Here is a 19,283-nt window from a genome sequence, read left to right as displayed (position 1 = left end):
GCAAAGCCATTTAGGTATCTGCACTATGCTCTCCCATACCTGCAGTCTAAAAAAGGCTTATTAGTTGTGCCCAGGGAATGAATAAGTGGAAGCAGCACAGCATCCAGAGCAGTGTGTATTTATATGGGCCAGCACTTCCAGAACTAGAAGTTCTGGGGAACATGGAGTTGAGAGACCCAAACTGGCTCTTTGCAGAACGCACTGGGGTAGAGCAGGGTGCTCCCTCAGGCTTGTTGTCATGCAAATACAGTTTATTGCTTCTGGGCCCGAGCTGGTTGTAAACTTGCTCAGGTATGGCTGTAGTATAATTCATTTCTGTTGAGACTTCTTTAATACACCAGGAAAAAGCAAGAATTAAACTAGATAATTTAAGACGGAAATAAATGAGAACAAATAGTTGCTAATGACTAAGGAACGTGATAGGTTCCTTTATCACTTTGGCTAAAGAAATCAAATCTTCAGAAACCTTTCAGAAGTTACTAATAGGGCCTTGGTGCAGGAGTTACTGGTTTCTTATCTAATGTCTGTTTTTATTTAGGAGTTTATGCCAGTAGATCACAACAATATCTTTTCAGCCTCAAAAATCTCTGAACTAGCAGCTGTGGATACCAAAGCTTTGCATTTATCCTCAGAGAACATATAAAATAGGCACAAACATTGTAGCTTTGCTCATATAACAGCACCCCGCAGTGTATTTACTGTAGAGGAACCATCTGTAAGGTTGAGATGAAATTCATCTCCAGGCCTTCTCTGCTGAGACTAACGCTGAAACCCTGCCTGGGTGGCATTTGGTATTAGAAGTGTATGATTTGAGTACTCATTCCATTTACCCATCCTATACTAAATAATGTATTTGTTATGCTTTAAAGATTCAGACCTCTGAGACAGATGGAGACAAGCTTCATTTGGCACCACCACAGCCTGCAAAACAGTTTCTCATCTCGCCTCCAGCCTCCCCACCTGTAGGGTGGCAACCAATAGATGATGCAACACCTGTCATCAACTATGACCTCCTTTATGCAGTTTCTAAGCTAGGACCAGGTAAGCTTGTGGTCCTTGGGTGAAAATGTGTCAGAAAAAGCAGATGAGAAATAGCAGTGTAGAGAATAACTGTAGAGGAAGTTGGGGTAAAGCCTGTAAGATGCATTAAAGCTTTGGATTTAAGTCATTGCATGTCAACTCGTTCTTTGCTTAAGAATGAGTTTTACCGTATGTACATACAGAATTATATCTTATCTGCAGCTTGTGAGTGCTGTTTGGTTGAATAGCAGATCAAAGCTTGTTTACACAATTTATTGTGCTTGGGTTGGTGCTTGGATGAGACAACTGATGGCTTATGTGGGGACTGGACAAATGCTTGTTTATGAACTTAAGGAGTTTTTGCTTTCAATCATATCTGCTCAGTACTGCTTTCCAGGATGCAGAATACCTCGTCAAGTGTTTAGGCATCACTGCATCTCCACCAGAGTGGAGAATCTCTCACGTTAACAAGTTTGTCGAGAGGGAACTACCATTCCCCAGTCCTGGCAGGATTGCTCTGTTGGGACTGCCCATTTTTTGTTGACAACTGTATGCAGAAGGAATGGGATAAGTTGTAGCCTCTATCAAAATAGGATAGATGTCAATGGATAATGCAGATAGACTTACTTCTTCAGTCTTCCCATCTTCAGCTAATGCCAGGAATCGAAGCTAGCTGGGATTTTCAAAACAATACTTTTGCTTAGAAAATGCTCATCTGATGAAACCAAAACTTTTCATAGGAAAGGATTACTTTTGGTTTAATTAAGTCATCTTTAGAAATAGTTTTCTTTCAAGGCTGTTAAAGCATCCTCTTTTAAAATTTTCAAAATGGAAAAGGTTCCAGTTTCAGGTCTAAACAGTATCATTTAATAATTAAGTAATTTACGTTTGTAAACCATAAGAAAAAATAGCTTGTTAAATTATTTTCCTATTGAAATAAAACACTTCAGATACAATCTAATAACAACTGGGGGGGGTGAGCTCATGAAAATTTATGAGAGTATTTTCGAAATTCTTGTGGGATGAGATTTTTTTTTTCTCCCCAGCTGTACTGGGGCTTTCTTGTTCTGAGACTAGCTTCCACTTGCAGACATCTTATCACTGGGGCTTTTGTGTAACTGCACCAGAGTAACCCAGAGCTGAAGTGCGTGGGGTGCAGAAAGAGATGTTTTGTGATTCACAAGGTTTGCAGGATCATCTCGTATCTTTTTTCACGTGGGATCTCTCACAGGGGGAAAAAATATATTCAGGAAAACATCAGACATTCCTGTGGTTTATTCCCCTTCAGCAGGAAAGCCCATAGAAATGGGCTGTCAGGTGTAACAGTGCTCTATTGCATATTATTTCCAGAACTGATACTTTGTTTCTAAACTGCTGAATAAAAGAAAACCAAAAAACTCCTTTTTTTCCCTTTGATGCAGCAGTGTTATAAATAGAAACATGTAAACGAATTCCCTAGCTAGCTGGGTAATAAATCAATTCCTGTTCTAGAGCAGTGGAATGTGAAATATCACTCATTGTCCCACACTCTGGGACAGCTTTGCGTGAAGGTCATATTCACCCGTATTTAAGGAGCCTGCAGGGAGCAATATGAAAAGTCATTGTGTGCTCCCTTCTTTCTATTTTTAGCACTTGTTAGAGAGATCAATTTTAGTTAACTGCAGTGGCAGTTCTAAAATAGCGTTGTGGTTCTCAGTTGTGCATTTACTATGTTTAGAATTTCATTGAGAAACAAATACCACCAAAACTCATTTCTCAGTATCACATCAGTAAAACATACTGCCGTACATCAAATAACACTGTTGGCCTCAGCTAAGTTAGATTTTTTTTTTCATTCAAAAAACACAATTAAAAAATGTAACTCTGGCCTGTCAGCTATCAAAAAATACTCACTGGCACAGTTGTTTACAGAAGTCTGCATGTTAGAGCCTGACTTCTATGTCTTTAACTTGTGAGGAATCTTTGCTATATGAAATACACTGACTTGGTAAGATTAATGTCTGAGGATGAGGAAAACTCATTTGAGCATGTAAATAGTGAACAGTTTCTTTGTATGTCCTCAGTACAAGATGAGTTTTACTGACCTACTTCACTGGGAATGTAAGATACACCACTTGGACACAGACCCATGCTACTTTCCCATTCCATGAATATAGGTCATCTCCTTTCACAGTACGCTGCCATAATCATCATAGCCACAAAATTAGACACTAAAACTGTCCCTAGGCACAAAGGCTGGGAGATTCGCTCCAGAGTAAAATTAACAGGCCAGAAGGTAGTTAACAGATTTGCTGTGTGTTGTCTTTTTCCAAGCTCAGTTTTGGGATAGGTTTTTCTTTTTCAGCCTTGTGGCTGCAGCGATGACTGTCTGGCATCTCAGAGGTCTAATGGAAAAGATTTCTTTTTGCTGTGCACAAAAGGAAGCTGGCTTTTGCTCCTTTGACATTAAATTGTGATCAGTAAGGATGCATTTGCTTCTTCAGGAAGACGATGGCACATTTAAGTAAGTTTCTGGTTGATTGATGCATATTCTTACTTGCTGCAGATGCAGAAATTGAGCTTTAAATGAGGCATGAACAGAATGCTGTAGACCAGTCAGAACCAGCACCTGTGATTATGACTGATTCTGACCACCAGCCTACAATTTTTTCAATATATTTCAAATAAAGAAATATTATCGTTAATCTCTGGACCTAACTCTTTCCTACAGAAACGCTTGCAACATACCAAGCTATTGTCTAGTCTAGGCCCTCAAGTCTTTTCTGTAACATTTTATAAGGTCTTAGTTTCATCCCACTGAGGAATGCAGGAAATAATTTTGTATGAGAAATGTTTGCAAGGAGGAGGAGGGGGAATCTCCAGGTCTAGGCTATATATATACAGGAGAGCTGCTCTTCTCAAAGAAAAGGTAGCTATGTTTGCTCTGCCATTTATTAGTGCAGCAGTTTACAAACCATTCTGGCACTACAGTAAGTCTTTATTTTCCGGAAAGTAGTTCTACCCCCTCCCTACCTCTACCCTCTGCCTCTTTCAAACCTGTTACCCCAAGTTCTTCTCAACAGACTGCCCTGTACTCCCTCACTTTCTAAGTCTGCACTCTTCAGAGTGCCTCTCCCCAGGATCCCAGGTGCCACCCAGGCCTCCCCTTGCCAATCTCAGCCCCTGCCTGCTGCCCACACAGCGGTTGCCAGACAAATTGCTTTTCTCCCGTGGCTTTGACTCATGGACCATGGCTCAACTCGTGAGATCTGCACTATACAATAACACACAACACACATCAGGGTCCTGAGTGCTTAACTGCTCCATGTGCTCCCCAGTGTGATTTTGCCCTCTATCAGTTAGCACTCACCTCCACAATTTCAGGCACTATTTGAAAACCAGTGCAGGCTGGGCACCATCTCCAGTAGCCCATATAGACAAATTTGTACCAGTTTCAGTTCTCTCCAAGTTTCCCAGTCCTTCGTCAGCATTCCAACAGGCTTTGCACCTCTTAAATGCCCTCAAGCTACACTCCAGGTCACATAAAATACATTTTTCATATTACGAAAGCACCGTTCTGAAGTATTACACATGATGGCTCTTGGCTCCACAGTGGTGGATGGGGCACAGGGGAGGCCCTGCAGTAGTCGTGCGAATCATTAGTGGTCAGAGGAGGGGTTGGGTCAGGCTTCCATTTTTGTCTCTGAGCAATTAAGCTGTAGCTCCTGCTGCCATGCTCTAGCTGGGCTTCTGGAGGAGGATGCCTAGCTCTTGCCCCTGCTCCGCCCTGGGTTTGGCTCACCCGTGCATGGGGAAGGGGAGAACGGGGAAGAGCAGGACCCTGTCCAGTAAATGCCGCACACAGGGATTTCAAACCATGTCTCGCACAGCAACTTTTCTATCCCCAGGTGTTTTCAAACTCCTGTTTGTTCTTGCTGATTCAAAGGAAATACTAAATACTTCATATGACTTCCAGAGAGGATTAAAAGGGGGGGGTGGGTGGGTGGAGAAGGGCAGGCAGATGGGTGATAGCTCAAATATTCCACCTGTGTCTTTCGTCTCCCCTCTATTCTGTGGCTGCTTCTGCCCTTCCCTCCCCTTTCCCCGGGGCAGGAGAGCTGCTGGGTGTACACCCCTCTGCCTTGTTCTGCTGGCCTGGAGAGGAGGGTGCCCTTCTCCCACAACAGCAGTGACGGGCTTCCAGAGAGCAACTCCTCCATTTTGCGTATGGCGGATCCACGCAGTTGAGGCGTTCTGTGGGACAGGGTGTATCTCTTCTGGCACAAACATGCACCCGTACAAAGCACCACCCGTTATCTGCACCGTATTATTTGTAAAGCACTTGGATGATGCTAATGACATGTTTAACATGGAATGAACAGCTCTGAACCCATTAATCTTCGATCATGAGTCAGAATCAGGGATGAGGTAGCTGCACAGTATTATTACCATTTCTTCATTATTAATTTAGTATATGAACATATTCTTTGCTGGACAAAAGTGCCTTATGAGACAAGAGATGCACCATCAATGAAAGGTCATAGTACTGATTCACAAAGGGATAGAAAACCACATGCTGTTACTTTTAATTCTGAAATATCCTAAGTTGCTTTTGTGCTGTTCTTGTGGTCATCTTTCTTGCATCACCTGAGGCTGTGGGTTTGCTTGTGGTTAATGTGGTGACAAAAGGTAGTGCCAAGTGACATAAAAGCACAATAGGCCCATTGCTGAATGGTGAAACTTCAAATTCCTATTTTTTTTCTTATGCGAAGCAAATGAATAGAGAAACATAGCTGCTATTTTCAGGGTGTTATTAGGAACGTTTTCTGACAAATGTATATGGTGGAGATGCCATTCTTCCCTGCATTATATCCTGAAGGCAGAGTTTAGATGTTTGAGCATATTTAATACATTTTGTGATATTTCTATGAGTAAATTTATGTGAGTTTCCATTGTTATCTTGACTTACATGAGTCTTTAAACAATTTATTATTAGGGGATAGAGATAGCCCAAAGACTGCTGGAGGAGAAAGACACCTCTCCCCAAGAACCCTTTGGCTTAACCTGTCAAGGGTCTCCAGGCAAGTGGGAGAAGCAGGAGCAGTGGGGCAATGTAGGGCCTGAGAATGCCAAGGAGGCAGCATCAGAGACTGCTGAGTGACATAACTGGAGAAATGCGGGAGTGATGTTAACTGTGGGAGTTGGTGACTTAACTATGCTAACTCGACTTGCTACTCTTATCTTGGGACAACCTGTGCCTTGCAAACATAACCCAGTTGCAGTGATTCATCCATTGCTCCACTAGTTTAACAGCTGTGGATTTAGCTCAATTTTTTTTTTTTATATGCTGGAGGTGTCGTTTAAGAGGAAAGAAAGAAAAACATAGAAAAAAGCAGAAGGGAAGGGGTAATCTGGCTGTATCAATTGTTTTTTTATTTTGTACTTACTACCTTAGTATTTTCCCACAAACGGTTACATTTAGGAACAAGATACAGCTGTATGAAAGTCCTGTATTTGCTGTTGCCTGTTCCTAGCTCAGCCATAAAAAGGTTTTCTGCAGTTTAAGCCACAGTTGTGCAGGCATGAATAATCGTGACTACAGAACTGAGTCTGCAGCTCATTTATGCTCAGAAATAACTGTATGCCTTAAAAACCTAATTTATGAGTGCATCACATTTTGATTTGCAAAGTGACATTAATTGCTTTTGCAGTCACTTGTGCCAGAGGCATCTGAATATTCCCCGTGTCTGTACTTATTTCCACTGTTCTTTTTCAGCGGAAAGAGTCCTTCTGGGAAAGATTTGAACAGTAGAAGAATGTGGCATTTGAACTGGGATTATTACCTTTTAAGAGGGCAGTGAATCTGATTTACTTCATGGTGCTGGTGTAGGAGGAGAGGGCCCAGCGTTGTGCGTGCGCAGCGCTGCAGAGCTGCTCGTAGCTGACAGTGACCAATGTAGCCTTCAGTGCTGGCTGGCAGCATTGACGTCAGCCCATAGCTGAGAAATTAGCTGAAGCCCGCAGGGAAAATAGGCAAAGAAAAACCATATAATTTCTCAATGCAGCACAACCAAGCTATTTCGCTTTTTATATTTTAGCCTATCAGCAAGACCTGTAATGCTTTGCTCAATTTGGATTCAGAGGAAAGCTTGCCAAAAATAGAGCAGTTAAATGTCAACATTAATGGTATCACAGCAGTAAAATATTTCTCACAGCAAGATGCCTGACTTACAGCCATTATTCACTAGTTGCCTCCTATTTTTTAGGCAAAAATGCAGCATGTCCTCTAGTCGCAAGTCACCCAGTCTTATTTGGACCAAGAATTTGTCAGCACAAATAGCATGTGAGCTCAGTCCCAGAACTGCATGTGCTAGTGAAGGGCCAAACCTGCAACCCCTTCTTCACATGAATTACTCTGCCACAAAGTTGCTAAGAAATAAAACTTCAAATTAGTAACACTTTGAGGTAGGGACTGCCATTTCACTTTCATCGTGGAACACGTAGTACTACTGGGTTCTGCCTGTGTTGCAGGAATTTAGGAGCTGCTGCACAACAAATACAGGTCAGCTAGGTATACTGGGACCTCACCTTCCTCATCTCAGAATGGTTTGCAGGCAATATGCAGTGGTTCTGGAGAAGTCTTATGAAAAAAAATCCAAGCTATCAGGTGTGCGTGTGGTCACTGTAAGCCTATTTTAATTGAACTGTAGCCTGTGAGTCTTGGACATGAGAGTGATGACAAATAGTCCAAAGGGGGACAACACATTATCTGGAATGGCTTCCAGTTTTTAGTGCTGCAAATAGGCATTTGTCACTTCTGAAAGACCAAGTCATCCTGTCAGAAATGTCACTGATGAGACTTTTTCTTCTTTACAAATTAATTCCTTGCAATTTAATAGCCAATACCAACTTACATCCTGTGTATAATCCAAAACACATGAAGTGCCAGCAGACTGCATGCAGACTAAAAGCCCTATGTCTGATCCTGATTTTCCTTTGTTTGCTTGTGGACTCTTGCAGGTAACCACCTCAGCCATATTCATTTTCCTTGCAGGAGCACTGGTGGAGACTTCAATAAGGAATGTACATAGTTAGAAAATCCAATGTACTGTTTAAGCATTTAGCCTGCTAGTGAGCATTTATAGACTGTACTCTGTAAGCTCATTTGTAGAGACTGAATTTGTTACAGCCTCAGCTAAAGAGCTTTGAATCTTAAAATCCATCTGGAGCAGATAAATGTATTTTTTTATTTCTGGAGCAATTGGACCAAGTGTTGATGTCTGTCTGGAGGCGACAAGTTGCAGAGTCTAGTGGACTTTAAACAGGACTGGAGCCATGCTAGACTGAAAGCAAGCACCACCACCAAAAAAGAATAACCCCAACCCAACAGGGTGACATGACCAGACCAAACTTGTGAGAGGTTGGATTCCAGTCCCTCTGCTTAACCATAAACTTCTACGTTCTGTCTCCTCTTCGTACTTTGGTTTTTTTTCAGTGCTGTTGGCCACTAATATTGGTGCAAAACACCATTATAGGCACCAGGGTATTTTATTATGCCTTACACACCAATGATCATTGTCCTCCGGGGGCAGGATCCCCAAAATCTGTTGTGACAGCTGATATAGTTTAGCTGTGCTTGCCCTCACCGATATTTAGGAGCAGCACACACGTCTACCCTATCCAGATGCAGGAATATTCTGCAGTCCAACAGTGCCATGGTCTGCGCTGCTACTCAGACTGTCATCTTTTGATCTAATCATTTTTCTCTGCTTCCAGGAGAAAAATATGAGCTGCATGCAGGAACAGAGTCCACTCCCAGTGTGGTAGTGCATGTCTGCGACAGCGACATGGAAGAAGACGAGGACCCAAAGAATTCTCCAAAGCCAAAAATCATTCAAACTCGACGCCCTGGTCTGCCACCTCCTGTATCTAACTGAGCCTCTCCGGCAGAAGCAGCACTTCTCTCCTCCAGCACAGCTCTTGTTTTTTGTTTGCTTTGTTTTGTTGAAAGGCAGCCATTGCCTTTTGAGTACCAGAACATTAAACTCATTGAAATCCCTCGCAGTAATCAAGCCTATGTAATAAAAGGGCTAGGAAAAAGATCTTTGTATATGTAACCATATCACACACCAACTAATAGATTTTTCTGGAAAGGACAAACAAGGCTGAAGAAACAAGGGAGGGTTTCAGTCTGAGGATGTTTTCACAGCTATAATTTGCATGCTGAAACACCACTACCAGAGAGATTGTTCAGGGTGGGCAATTAGGCTGATATCAGGCTTTTGATATTCAGACTCCCAGAATTCTTGCTATTGCCCTTCATCAAGCAGCCTGCACCTCTGACCTCCTCAGTTCCCCAGCAGACCTTAGTCATTTCCCTTTTTTTTTTTTTTCTTCTTTTTAAGGAGGGTATGTGTGTTATTTTTTTAATCTACTAGCAGCTTGGTGGCTTTTTCATCCATCCCCTTGGAATTTTCTGTAAGGAATACTATCTTTGCAACATTTTTAAAAACACTCTCTTCCACCAACAGCTGTAGAGTACAGTGGTCCTTCATGGTGGCAGGGATGTGTGACAGAGCTCCCTGAGCTGAGGGGAGAGGCAGCAGCTTGCTGGAGGGACTGGTGTCAGAATATCAATAGGATTGTCATTTTATCTTCCATAAAGGTATGAGTGGTACTTCTCTCTGAGTTGGAGAAAGAAAGAGAAGCTAACTGCTTATTTAAGATGGGATTCGTTGCTCTCTGTCATAGCTGTTAAGTTCTAGTAATGATACAGGCTGAATGCTTTCCTAGTGGTGTGTTGAATAGCCCTGAAACTGTTAGTAATTACTCGTACATCTCTACTACTCAGACCTTTTCCCTCCCCACTTCCTGTGCTTTAAAGCCCTTTTTGAGCTGTATGCAGTTTGGGTTTGTGGAGGTGAGGAGAGGTTATTTGGGGTTCTTTTGTTGTTTTTTTTTTCTCTTTTTTTTAGGCCAAAGAAAACAGGACCATAATTACACACTTGAAATTAGACTGCATGCAACTGAAGCCCCTTTTTTCACCCTGTCCTGCATGTTTCTTTCACTTGCAATGTATACTGGGTTACAAAAATTGTTCTGTGTTTTCATCATGGCTGACAGCAGACAGATACTGGATTCCCTGTCTGGCAGAGCTTCCATGATGATTTTTTTTATGCGTACTTGTCATTTTGAGAACATATTTTCTAGACATTTGAGCTCAGATTTTGCATATATTTAAGCATGCGCTTAATTTATGCACATGAGTAGTTCCACTGAAATCCATACTGCAGAAAACCGAGCATATGTGTAAGATACGGTGGGATTTTTGAGCTAATTAGCTGCAGCTGTACTCCCAAAAATGACTATAAAGTGGCACAGTGAGATTCCACGGTTTAAAATTCTTTGCAAGTTAAAATAAGTAAATACATCTTGGAAGCTCATTCTAGGATCTGAAAAGTCAGCTTAGGTTCTGTAATCAAGATTTTTGTCATAAAACCTAATGATCTGGTTTCTGAGGGAGGGTTCCATTGTTAAAGAAGTGCAGCTCGGTCCGGGCGTCCGGTGCTAGTCACTCCGCAGTTCGAACTCTAGGTTTCCTGAAGCAGAGTCTGAGGCATGAAATCTTATAAAAATAAATCAGCAGGGGAGGGACTCGATCCCACACTAATATTGAGAGGACTTAAACCCACTCTGATACTGAGAGAATCATAGAATCGTAGAACAGCATGTTGGAAGGGACCTCAAGGATCATCTGCTCCAACCTTTCTTAGCAAAAGCTTGAGAGGGACTCAAACCCACCGCAGTATCTTCACCAAATCTGCTCAGGGAATTTTAACACTCACCCTTCGATGCCTCCCACTCCAAAGATCCCTGGTGAACTCACCCGATGCTGGCAGTTGGATGTTTGGAGGCGAGAGGATCCGAAGGCGGTGGCCTCGGGTCCTACCAGGGTCGCCAAACCGTTAAAGAAGTGCAGTTCGGTCCGGGCATCCCATAGTAGTCGCTCAGTAGTTTGAACCGTAGGTTTCCCAAAGCAGAGTTTCCAGCATCGAATCTCATCAAAACAGGTAATTTAATTTAGCGGTTCAGCGGCAGGATCAGCTTGAGCTGGGTGCCTCCGGAGAGGGACTGAACACAGAAATCCCTGGGCAATGATACCCCGACAGACTACGTGTCCGCCCTCCACGCGCCCTCCACGCACCCTTCGGTCCAACAGCGACTCTGGCCTGAGACCTTCCAACTCCCTATTGGAGTCTTCGCTGTCTCCAGGCAGGCCGTCACCTTATCTAGCTGCAGCTGCTGCTGATGGTTGTACCCTCTTTATCTTCTAGTTTGCGTGGGCCCTGGAGGCCTTGTCTCGCTTGTGTAGGTCCGAGTTCAGTACAAGTTCAGCAAATCTAGGTGAAAGTTTACAGCTTGCGGCCTAAGCCTTCAGCAAATCTAGCCACTCATGCTAAGTAAGTGAACAGCATACTAAATCACACAACATCACAAGTCTAAGCGAGTCATTCTATTTAAAACTTACTTATTTAAGCTAAACAACTAATATTTCTTAACACCATTCCACCCTAATTAGCAGTGAGGCTACACGCTTCAGCAGAGCCAGGTCCCCCTTGCTGGGGTATTGGCTCTGCCATACTTCAGGAAGAACATGTTGTTTTGTCGGTGAAGACAGGAGATGCCCCTCTCAGCATGCAGTGAGGATGTTCTGAGAATGAGAACTTGCCATTCTCATCTAGTTCATTCTCTGACCACCGCAGTCCCCCAACATTCCTGTTGAGATGTAGTGCTTTACTTAGCATATATCTATAATGTGATACTTGTTACTGCATTACGGACATCGTCGTGCATGTGTTACACTAATAGAAACACATTAAATATTAAATACAGCAAAGACTGAACAAAAAATGAGGCTTTAGTATCCTCATGATAGCTGTATAAAGTTGTCTTAAAGTAACTCCTTACAGGTTTCACTTCAGCTGTTTTTCAGTGGTGCATTTAGAATTGGTTTAAATAAGTAAATTGTCACTCACTGCCCTAGGACTATAACCTGATGTTCCTGTTGAAAACACCATCATAGGTCACCAACAATATTTCAGGAGTAACACCACTGTCTTTTTTGAGAACATAACAGAACGCTAAGGTCCGTGGGGTTTAGACCAGTATAAACAGCGAGAGTAAGACTTAAATGCGTAAGATTTTTTGTTGATATATGCTGTACAGAAGAAATTACTGGCCACATCCTCAGCTGATGTAAGCGATCAGAGATCATCTCCAATCAAAGCTGATACTCTGGATTTTTTTACATGCAAAAGTGTTGGAGGCCGAATCTAGTCCTTGTATCCATGTACTCAATCTTTGGGGAGACTTGGTTCTGAACTGTGGACTTTGGCCTCAAATGATCTAAAACTAGACTGTAAATTAAAGCATTGGATCTTAAATGTTCTTTCCTCAAAATGCATTTTCAGACAGATTTAAAAACAGGCCCCATTCAAATACTACTCTTTGTCTTTATAAAACTATATAGTACTACGTGGAACACGGCTCGTTGGTTAAAGCACAGAAATAGAAACACAACTACAAACCTGAAAACTCAAAGCAGCCCTCTGTAACTATGGTCAAAGCTTATATGCCACCTTTATATGATAAAATAACAGTCATCATAGAAAAGTGTTTCAGGTATTATGGAATAATGTCCCTGTCATAAAAGCAACAGCATATGTGAGCCTAAAGAGAACCTGTATTTTGCTAAAGGCTGGTTCTTGGCAGGGAAGAAAGGCTTCTTTCAAAAATTGCTGACCATCTGGAAGAGTAACTCCTATTCAATTCGGTAATTCACAGGCAGAGCCCCTACTTCAGTGGGAATTTTCTTTTGTGTAGCATCTATGAGCTCAGTCCCTCTGACTTGCTCTTTTCACGGGGTGGCCGCAGTGCTGAAGCAGATTCTCTCGTGTCGTAATACTATAAATAAGAATGAAATCTGTGTTACACTACTGTAACAGTGTACATGGACAAAAAGCTTTTGATTTCCTTTCCAAAGCAGGAGCCTGTGCGAGCAGCCGGCAGCGATGCCCTGGGCCCCTCTGTTGGGTGGACATTGCTCCTGCTGCTGCTTGGAAATTCAAGAAGGAAATCAGGGGAGTACAGTTGCTCTTTCTGTTGCCCGCTGCCTGCTTGTCCTTTCTGACCTCTTCAGATATGAAATCAAAATTTTAATGACTTCCTAAATACAGTTAAAAGCATGAAAACATTTACAATGCACAGAGAAGGGGTATTTTGGAATCTGCTCTTTTGGAACAAAAGAATAAAGAGTTTCTGTGGCCTTGATTTTTGTAGTTAAGACAAGGTAGTACAACCCCCCCCTCCCTAACATATACATACACACTCAAGTACACTTTGGTTTTGGCAAGGACACATGGCGAGAGCTTCCCTTCCTCAGCCATAACAAGACTACAGACATAGTCATTGTAAAGTGCTTTATATTATAAAAATGTGCCCCGTGGATAAATTAACATTTATTTGATCCTAAATTGGGTGGGAGGGTTGGGTTGTTTTTATTTTGGGCTTTTTCCCCCCTCCCTCCCATTCAGCAGCAAAAAAGCTTTCTGCAAAAAAGAAACTGTTCTTTGTACAGAGTAGCAGACTGAACCATCTTGCAAGACTCGATTACAGTGGTATGTCTGAGCACTGTGACAGATTATGTTAGCATTTCCATTATATTGTACATACTTTTGAAATATTCTGTCATATTTTATAGGAGTATTAAAAAGCTATTGGCTAATTAATCACTTTTACACTTGTATAATTCAGAGCTTAGTTTAAAAAATAAATATGGCAAACAATATTTTTGTGTTCTGCTTGTGTTGGCATTTTGAAAAGTAACATTTAAAGAGTTAAACTGTATTAATAAACTGACTAGTGTGGTATATACCACTGCTTTCTTAACTGGTAGAACTGAAAATGCTTAAATATGTGACAGGCCACTGTTTCAGTAGAAATTAGGGGAGAAAAACAGCCTTCTTACTGGCAGGGTACCCATGTTCCATTTTAAACTGCTGCAGTTTCACAGTCATGTGAACGTGCACTGGTTTGCTGTGGATTTGGCTCCGTGTATGTGAAAATGAATACAGTGCAATCCCTGGTGAGCAAAAGCACATCCCTGAGAGCCGATGGGGTTCTTACTGTGCTTCTATATTGGGTAAATACAGTGGGCATGAGTGCTGGAATAAGGAACGTGGCATCCAGCTGCCATCCAGCCTGGGGAAGAAGTTCTGTTAATTATTACAAACATTGAAATTAATTGTTTGTAGTCTCATGCGTCAGTTTGTACTGGATCTTGCAAATTGGAAACCAGATGAGTTTGCTGATTAACTGTCTTGTGAAATTCTGATATTTGATCACTCAGCTCTGCATTTGAAAAAATGATTTTTTTTTTTCGGGCACTTGTCATAAAAGACTTAGTTTCTCAAACATAATTGTTCGTGATTCTGAAAATTAGATCTGCTTAAGAAATCTTGTTGGAAACATAAGCTCTGAGCTCACCGATTCCTTCTGAAAAGACAGGCCTTAAAAAAAAAAAGTAGCAATAGTCATCTTCTTATGGAGCACTGTAGAGGTAAAATGCACTATAGGAGGCCTGATTTATTCTTCACTGTTGAGCAACAAATGAGCTTTCCCCAGCTACAGTGAGGTTCTTCATCTGATCCGACTGAAATGCTGCATTACCCACCTGCTGACTGTGGCTCTTCAGTCTTGCTGGGAACCAGACGCAGCACCTGGAAATGAGCTTCAGGGCTTCAGTTGCAGGTGGAGGAGAGCTGTGTGGCCCAGAGGATCCCAAACTGGTCCTTGGCTGGGGGCATGACTGTGTACGTGTACAACTTCAGTACACACTTCATCTGTACACACAAATAGGCAACATTCATTTATGCTGGGCATTCGTGCATGCAAGAGATAATGTGCAATCTAACCCTGCTCGATACTGAATAATGGGGGTTAAAAGTATTTCTCCCAGCTGCAGCAGGGGCCTGAGGCTACCGCCTTGAGTACTCACAGCTGAAGCTCCCTTTACTTCATTACTGATAGTCTGGCTGCGGCTGTTCCTTGTGCAGCCTCGGGTTTTGTCCTAAAGAGTTACAATCCAAGCAAGAGAAACGGTGATTTAAGAAGGATGTGTTGGAAAGTGCAGAGCAGACTCCAGCTCTGCAGCTGGGTCTGTACTTACCGCTCACTCCCTGATGATCGGCCCAGCTTCTTGAAATGGTCTAGCAGCTCACAGGGGTTGGGTCCTTCGGTGTTTTGCTGCCCGATGACAAAATCTGTGGCCAGTCTGGTGGTGGCACAGCCAGACCTACTGGAACAGCTTCCTAGAAGGAAAGGCAGTACCTGTCACAGACCTGGGGAGCTGGAACAAGCTTTCTATGGAAGAGGGGATTGAAGTAGGTTATTGTGGATATCCTGATTAAAGTTACAGTGCTTTCAGATCTCATCCTCTAAAGAGCCTTTACTAAATTTATTTTTTTCCTTCTTTAGTGGTAAACATTTTACTACAAAACATTTAGCCACTTAAGACTTTCACTCACATACTAGTATGAATTTAAGACCTTTGCATTTCCTCGATTCCCCTCTGCCTAAGAAATCACATGTAGCTCTGTTCTACCAAAAGCAAAACCAGGTATGGATTAAAGTCCCAGGCAGACCCTCATTGATACTCATCCTCATGCAATGCTCTTGAATAACTAGTTATGCTAGCAACAAAAATCCCCAAATTCTGCTTTTCCTGTTTTCGCACATCTTTTGGGGGGAGTACAGCAGCTTTCAAATATTCTAGGCTCCTCTTAAAAGGAGTTGTTTTTTCTAATGCGAGCTGTGCTCTTTTTTTAAACACATGTAGACTGCAGTATTCAGGGATAAAATTACAAGGGAGGAAGTACTGTAAAAGCTCTTTCCCACATGTCTATTTGAAGTGTCGAGTATATTTGCTTTGGCTCGGAGGGGAGGGAAGCTTGCACTGTTAGAGGTGGACCAGCAGCAGCACTCCCGACGGAAGGGCGGGAACCCCGAATGCCTCCACTGCAGAGATGCTCAGAAAGCATTAAAAATAGCCTTAATTTGTCTCTCCCCTTTTGACAGTTTGTTCAGTCACTACACAGAGAGTCTGGGGCTGCGGTAAGGATCATCTGTGGATCCTTTCAATCTGTGGACTGATGCAGTAGGTACAAAGCCTAGAACTGGGGACATGTTAGCAAGATTCTTGCTGGAGTAAGGCTCGGAAGGCTGTGAAGTGTGAGCAGCCTCAAAGAAAAATGAAGATATTCACAACCTTAAGACAGACTTGAGGATTTAAATCCATGTAGATGAGAGCTGTATTAAGAAGGGCCCAGTTGCTGTCCCTGAGACAGAGGCTTCCTCACTCACCTGAGTCTCCAGCAAGAAGGATTAAACTTCTCTATTATTCTACACCTGAAAATCAGTCTTAAGGAATTATTGTAACCGATCATTTATCTAGTACGAGAAAGTTGTATCTACATTTGTGTCACACAGATGTGTTCTCTTCACCGTTCAGTTAATGAAGGTCAATGTTCTGAATCCATTTTACAGCTGAGTTCTTGTTCAGAAACATCAGGAAGAAACTGCATCTGTAATGACTGACGGATCCTTCAGTGTCAATTTGGCAAGTTGTCCTACTGTGGGTAGCTGCAGAAATATTTCATGTATCTTGTAGATTTAAAAGCATTACTCATGTTTTCATTCAAGTGTCTGCATTTCTGACACAGATGTGACATATCTGTATATATTATAAATCAATACTATTTTTAACCACATATTTTGTACAAATATTCACATTAGCTCTGTATTTCAGTGAAAATCTATTATGGTATTAAACATTTTGGTGGAATTAGCAAACTCCTTGTCCATGCTTTCTTTTCATTTTATAACAGTTTTAAGCAGCTCAGCCGTTTCTTACATCCAAGACAAATATTATAGTTGCCAGCAGTGCCTTAAATCCATATACACCTGTACCCTCTAGTGACTAATTCCAGCACTGCAGAAGCATGCGCGTCACTCCTGTAGTTCCTCAGATCTCTGGATTTAGTGATGAGAGGCCAAACTTAAAGCTGAACCAACAGTAAATGTGAGCACGATTGTTTTTCCCAGCTAATGAGAGTAACTGTTAGCGTGAGGCAGCACATTGCTCTTCAAGGGCACCCAACCAGAGACTTTGACACACACAGGTGCAATTTTATAATGGCTTTTTTATTTTTACCCCTTTCACCAAAGCTTCTGGTGTGGGTCACTGTCAGGAATCAGATGATGAAGTTCGTGCTACAGGTGTGGTCTAGTTCAGTTTCCTGTGTACAAAAGCCACATCCACACGGCTTCTACCAATCACAGCAGCGAGGTGTGTTTCCAGCTTTGTACTAGTCTGTCTCGTATCTCTAACAGAACAACAGTAGTGAAGGGGAAAAAAACAGGTATTAAGAAAACAATTAAAGAAGCCTTGACCCCTACTTAGATACGATGACCAGACCTTGCCCTCTGCCCCAGGCTTGAGAGTCCCTTCCTGCACGAGCCTGGCCAGCTCACAGAATCACAGAATCATCGAGGTTGGAAAAGACCTTGAAGATCATCCAGTCCAACCATTAACCTCACACTGACCGTTTTCAACTCCACCAGATCCCTGAGCGCTGGGTCAACCCGACTCTTAAACCCCTCCAGGGATGGGGACTCCACCACTGCCCTGGGCAGCCCATTCCAACACCCAACAACCCCTTCTGCAAAGAAATACTTCCTAACAGCCAGTCTAAACCTTCCTTGGCACAACTTGAAGCCATTCCCTCTTGTCCTATCACTTGTTAAAGAGACTCATCCCCAGCTCTCTGCACCCTCCTTTCAGGTAGTTGTAGAGGGCGATGAGGTCTCCCCTCAGCCTCCTCTTCTCCAGACTAAACACCCCCAGTTCCCTCAGCCGCTCCTCCTACGACATGTGCTCCAGACCCTGCACCAGCTTCGTTGCCCTTCTCTGGACACGCTCGAGTCATACAATGTCCTTTTTGGAGTGAGGGGCCCAAAACTGAACACAGTCATCGAGGTGCGGCCTCACCAGTGCTGAGTACAGGGTCAAGATCATTTCCCTGTATTTCTGATACAAGCCAGGATGCCATTGGCCTTCTTGGCCACCTGGGCACACTGCTGGCTCATGTTCAGCCAGCTGTCAATCAACACCCCCAGGTCCCTCTCTGACTGGCAGCTCTCCAGCCACTCCTCCCCAAGCCTGTAGCGCTGCTGGGGGTTGTTGTGGCCCAAGTGCAGCACCCAGCATTTGGCCTTATTGAACCTCATACAGTTGGCCTTAGCCCAGTGATCCCATGAAGCCAAGTTGTAACTTTACACAGAAAGAAGGGGAGGAAGCCAGAGTCTTACCCGGATTACAGCCTGTACATGGGTCATACGTAACCCTTTTCTATCTGCCTACTAATAATGTACTATGTCAGAGATGTGAAGCCTCTAGTAGGTTGCTGTCAACAAGAAAGCAGATTCATCCTGTATGGATTAGGAAAAAAAAAAAAAAAACAAACTAAAACCCAAAACCCTCAAGTTTTGTTTTCTTTGCATTGTAATGCTTGTTTGCACCAGAAGGACATGAAAGTTAAGGCAGTGCCACCTACAAAGTGATTAATAAGTAGCATGTTCCTATGCACCAGTAAAAGTTATCTACACTGCCACAAAATGGGGTAAGGTTTGTGTACATACACAAGGTGTGGGCTTCAGACCTGTATGTACCGTGGATCCTCAACTAGTAAAGATGAGAAACTCAGCTTGGACTTTTTCGCCTTCAGCAGTTCATTTTCTAGTGAGATGAGGAGGAGTAAATTGATTTTCCTCTTTGTTTAAGGGCATGGCTGTGGGTCTTGGACATCACAACATGGGAAAAAGTATCTGCCAGAAAAAAAATGGAAAATTTAGAGCCTCAGAACACAAGAGAAGGAAAAAGGCATATAGACAGACATGTTAATCAATTCTTTTTTTTTTTTTTTTTTTTTTTTTTTTTTAATTTTAAACTGCAGAAGCACTTGCAGATATCCAGAAAGTGAATTTTGATCCTGGTCTTTACAGCCAGGTCAAAGCACAGCTAGCCCAGCCTGGGATCAATTTCTTGTCTATTTTAAGCAATTCCATGACACGCAGCAACACCATTACAACTTGCCCAGCTCTTGCCAAACCTCTGTGCTCCTCAAAGTGGGAGAAAATGTCTCCTGAGGCAGCTCCCTGCTGTGCCA

At 42.6% G+C, this 19,283-nt stretch overlaps 1 protein-coding gene across 4 annotated transcripts in view; it reads left to right on the top strand.

Moving 5' to 3' along the window:
* RCAN2 (regulator of calcineurin 2) overlaps positions 1–16,908 on the top strand; it is a 98,465-nt gene extending 81,557 nt beyond the window's left edge. For 3 of the 4 annotated variants that reach the window (XM_074861412.1, XM_074861411.1, XM_074861414.1), the window contains 2 exons: positions 870–1,041; positions 8,776–13,846. In XM_074861412.1, the coding sequence (XP_074717513.1) occupies positions 870–1,041; positions 8,776–8,936 (333 nt within the window). In that variant the 3' untranslated portion in view covers positions 8,937–13,846. Of the gene's footprint in view, positions 1–869; positions 1,042–8,775 lie in introns of all 4 variants that reach the window. The other variant, XM_074861413.1, reaches the window with a different exon arrangement.
* The last annotated feature ends 2,375 nt before the right edge of the window (positions 16,909–19,283 follow it).

The sequence above is a fragment of the Strix uralensis genome, chromosome 3, assembly GCF_047716275.1.
Source record: "Strix uralensis isolate ZFMK-TIS-50842 chromosome 3, bStrUra1, whole genome shotgun sequence".
NCBI classification, from domain to species: Eukaryota; Metazoa; Chordata; class Aves; order Strigiformes; family Strigidae; genus Strix; species Strix uralensis.
This window is presented reverse-complemented; position numbering and strand designations above follow the sequence as displayed.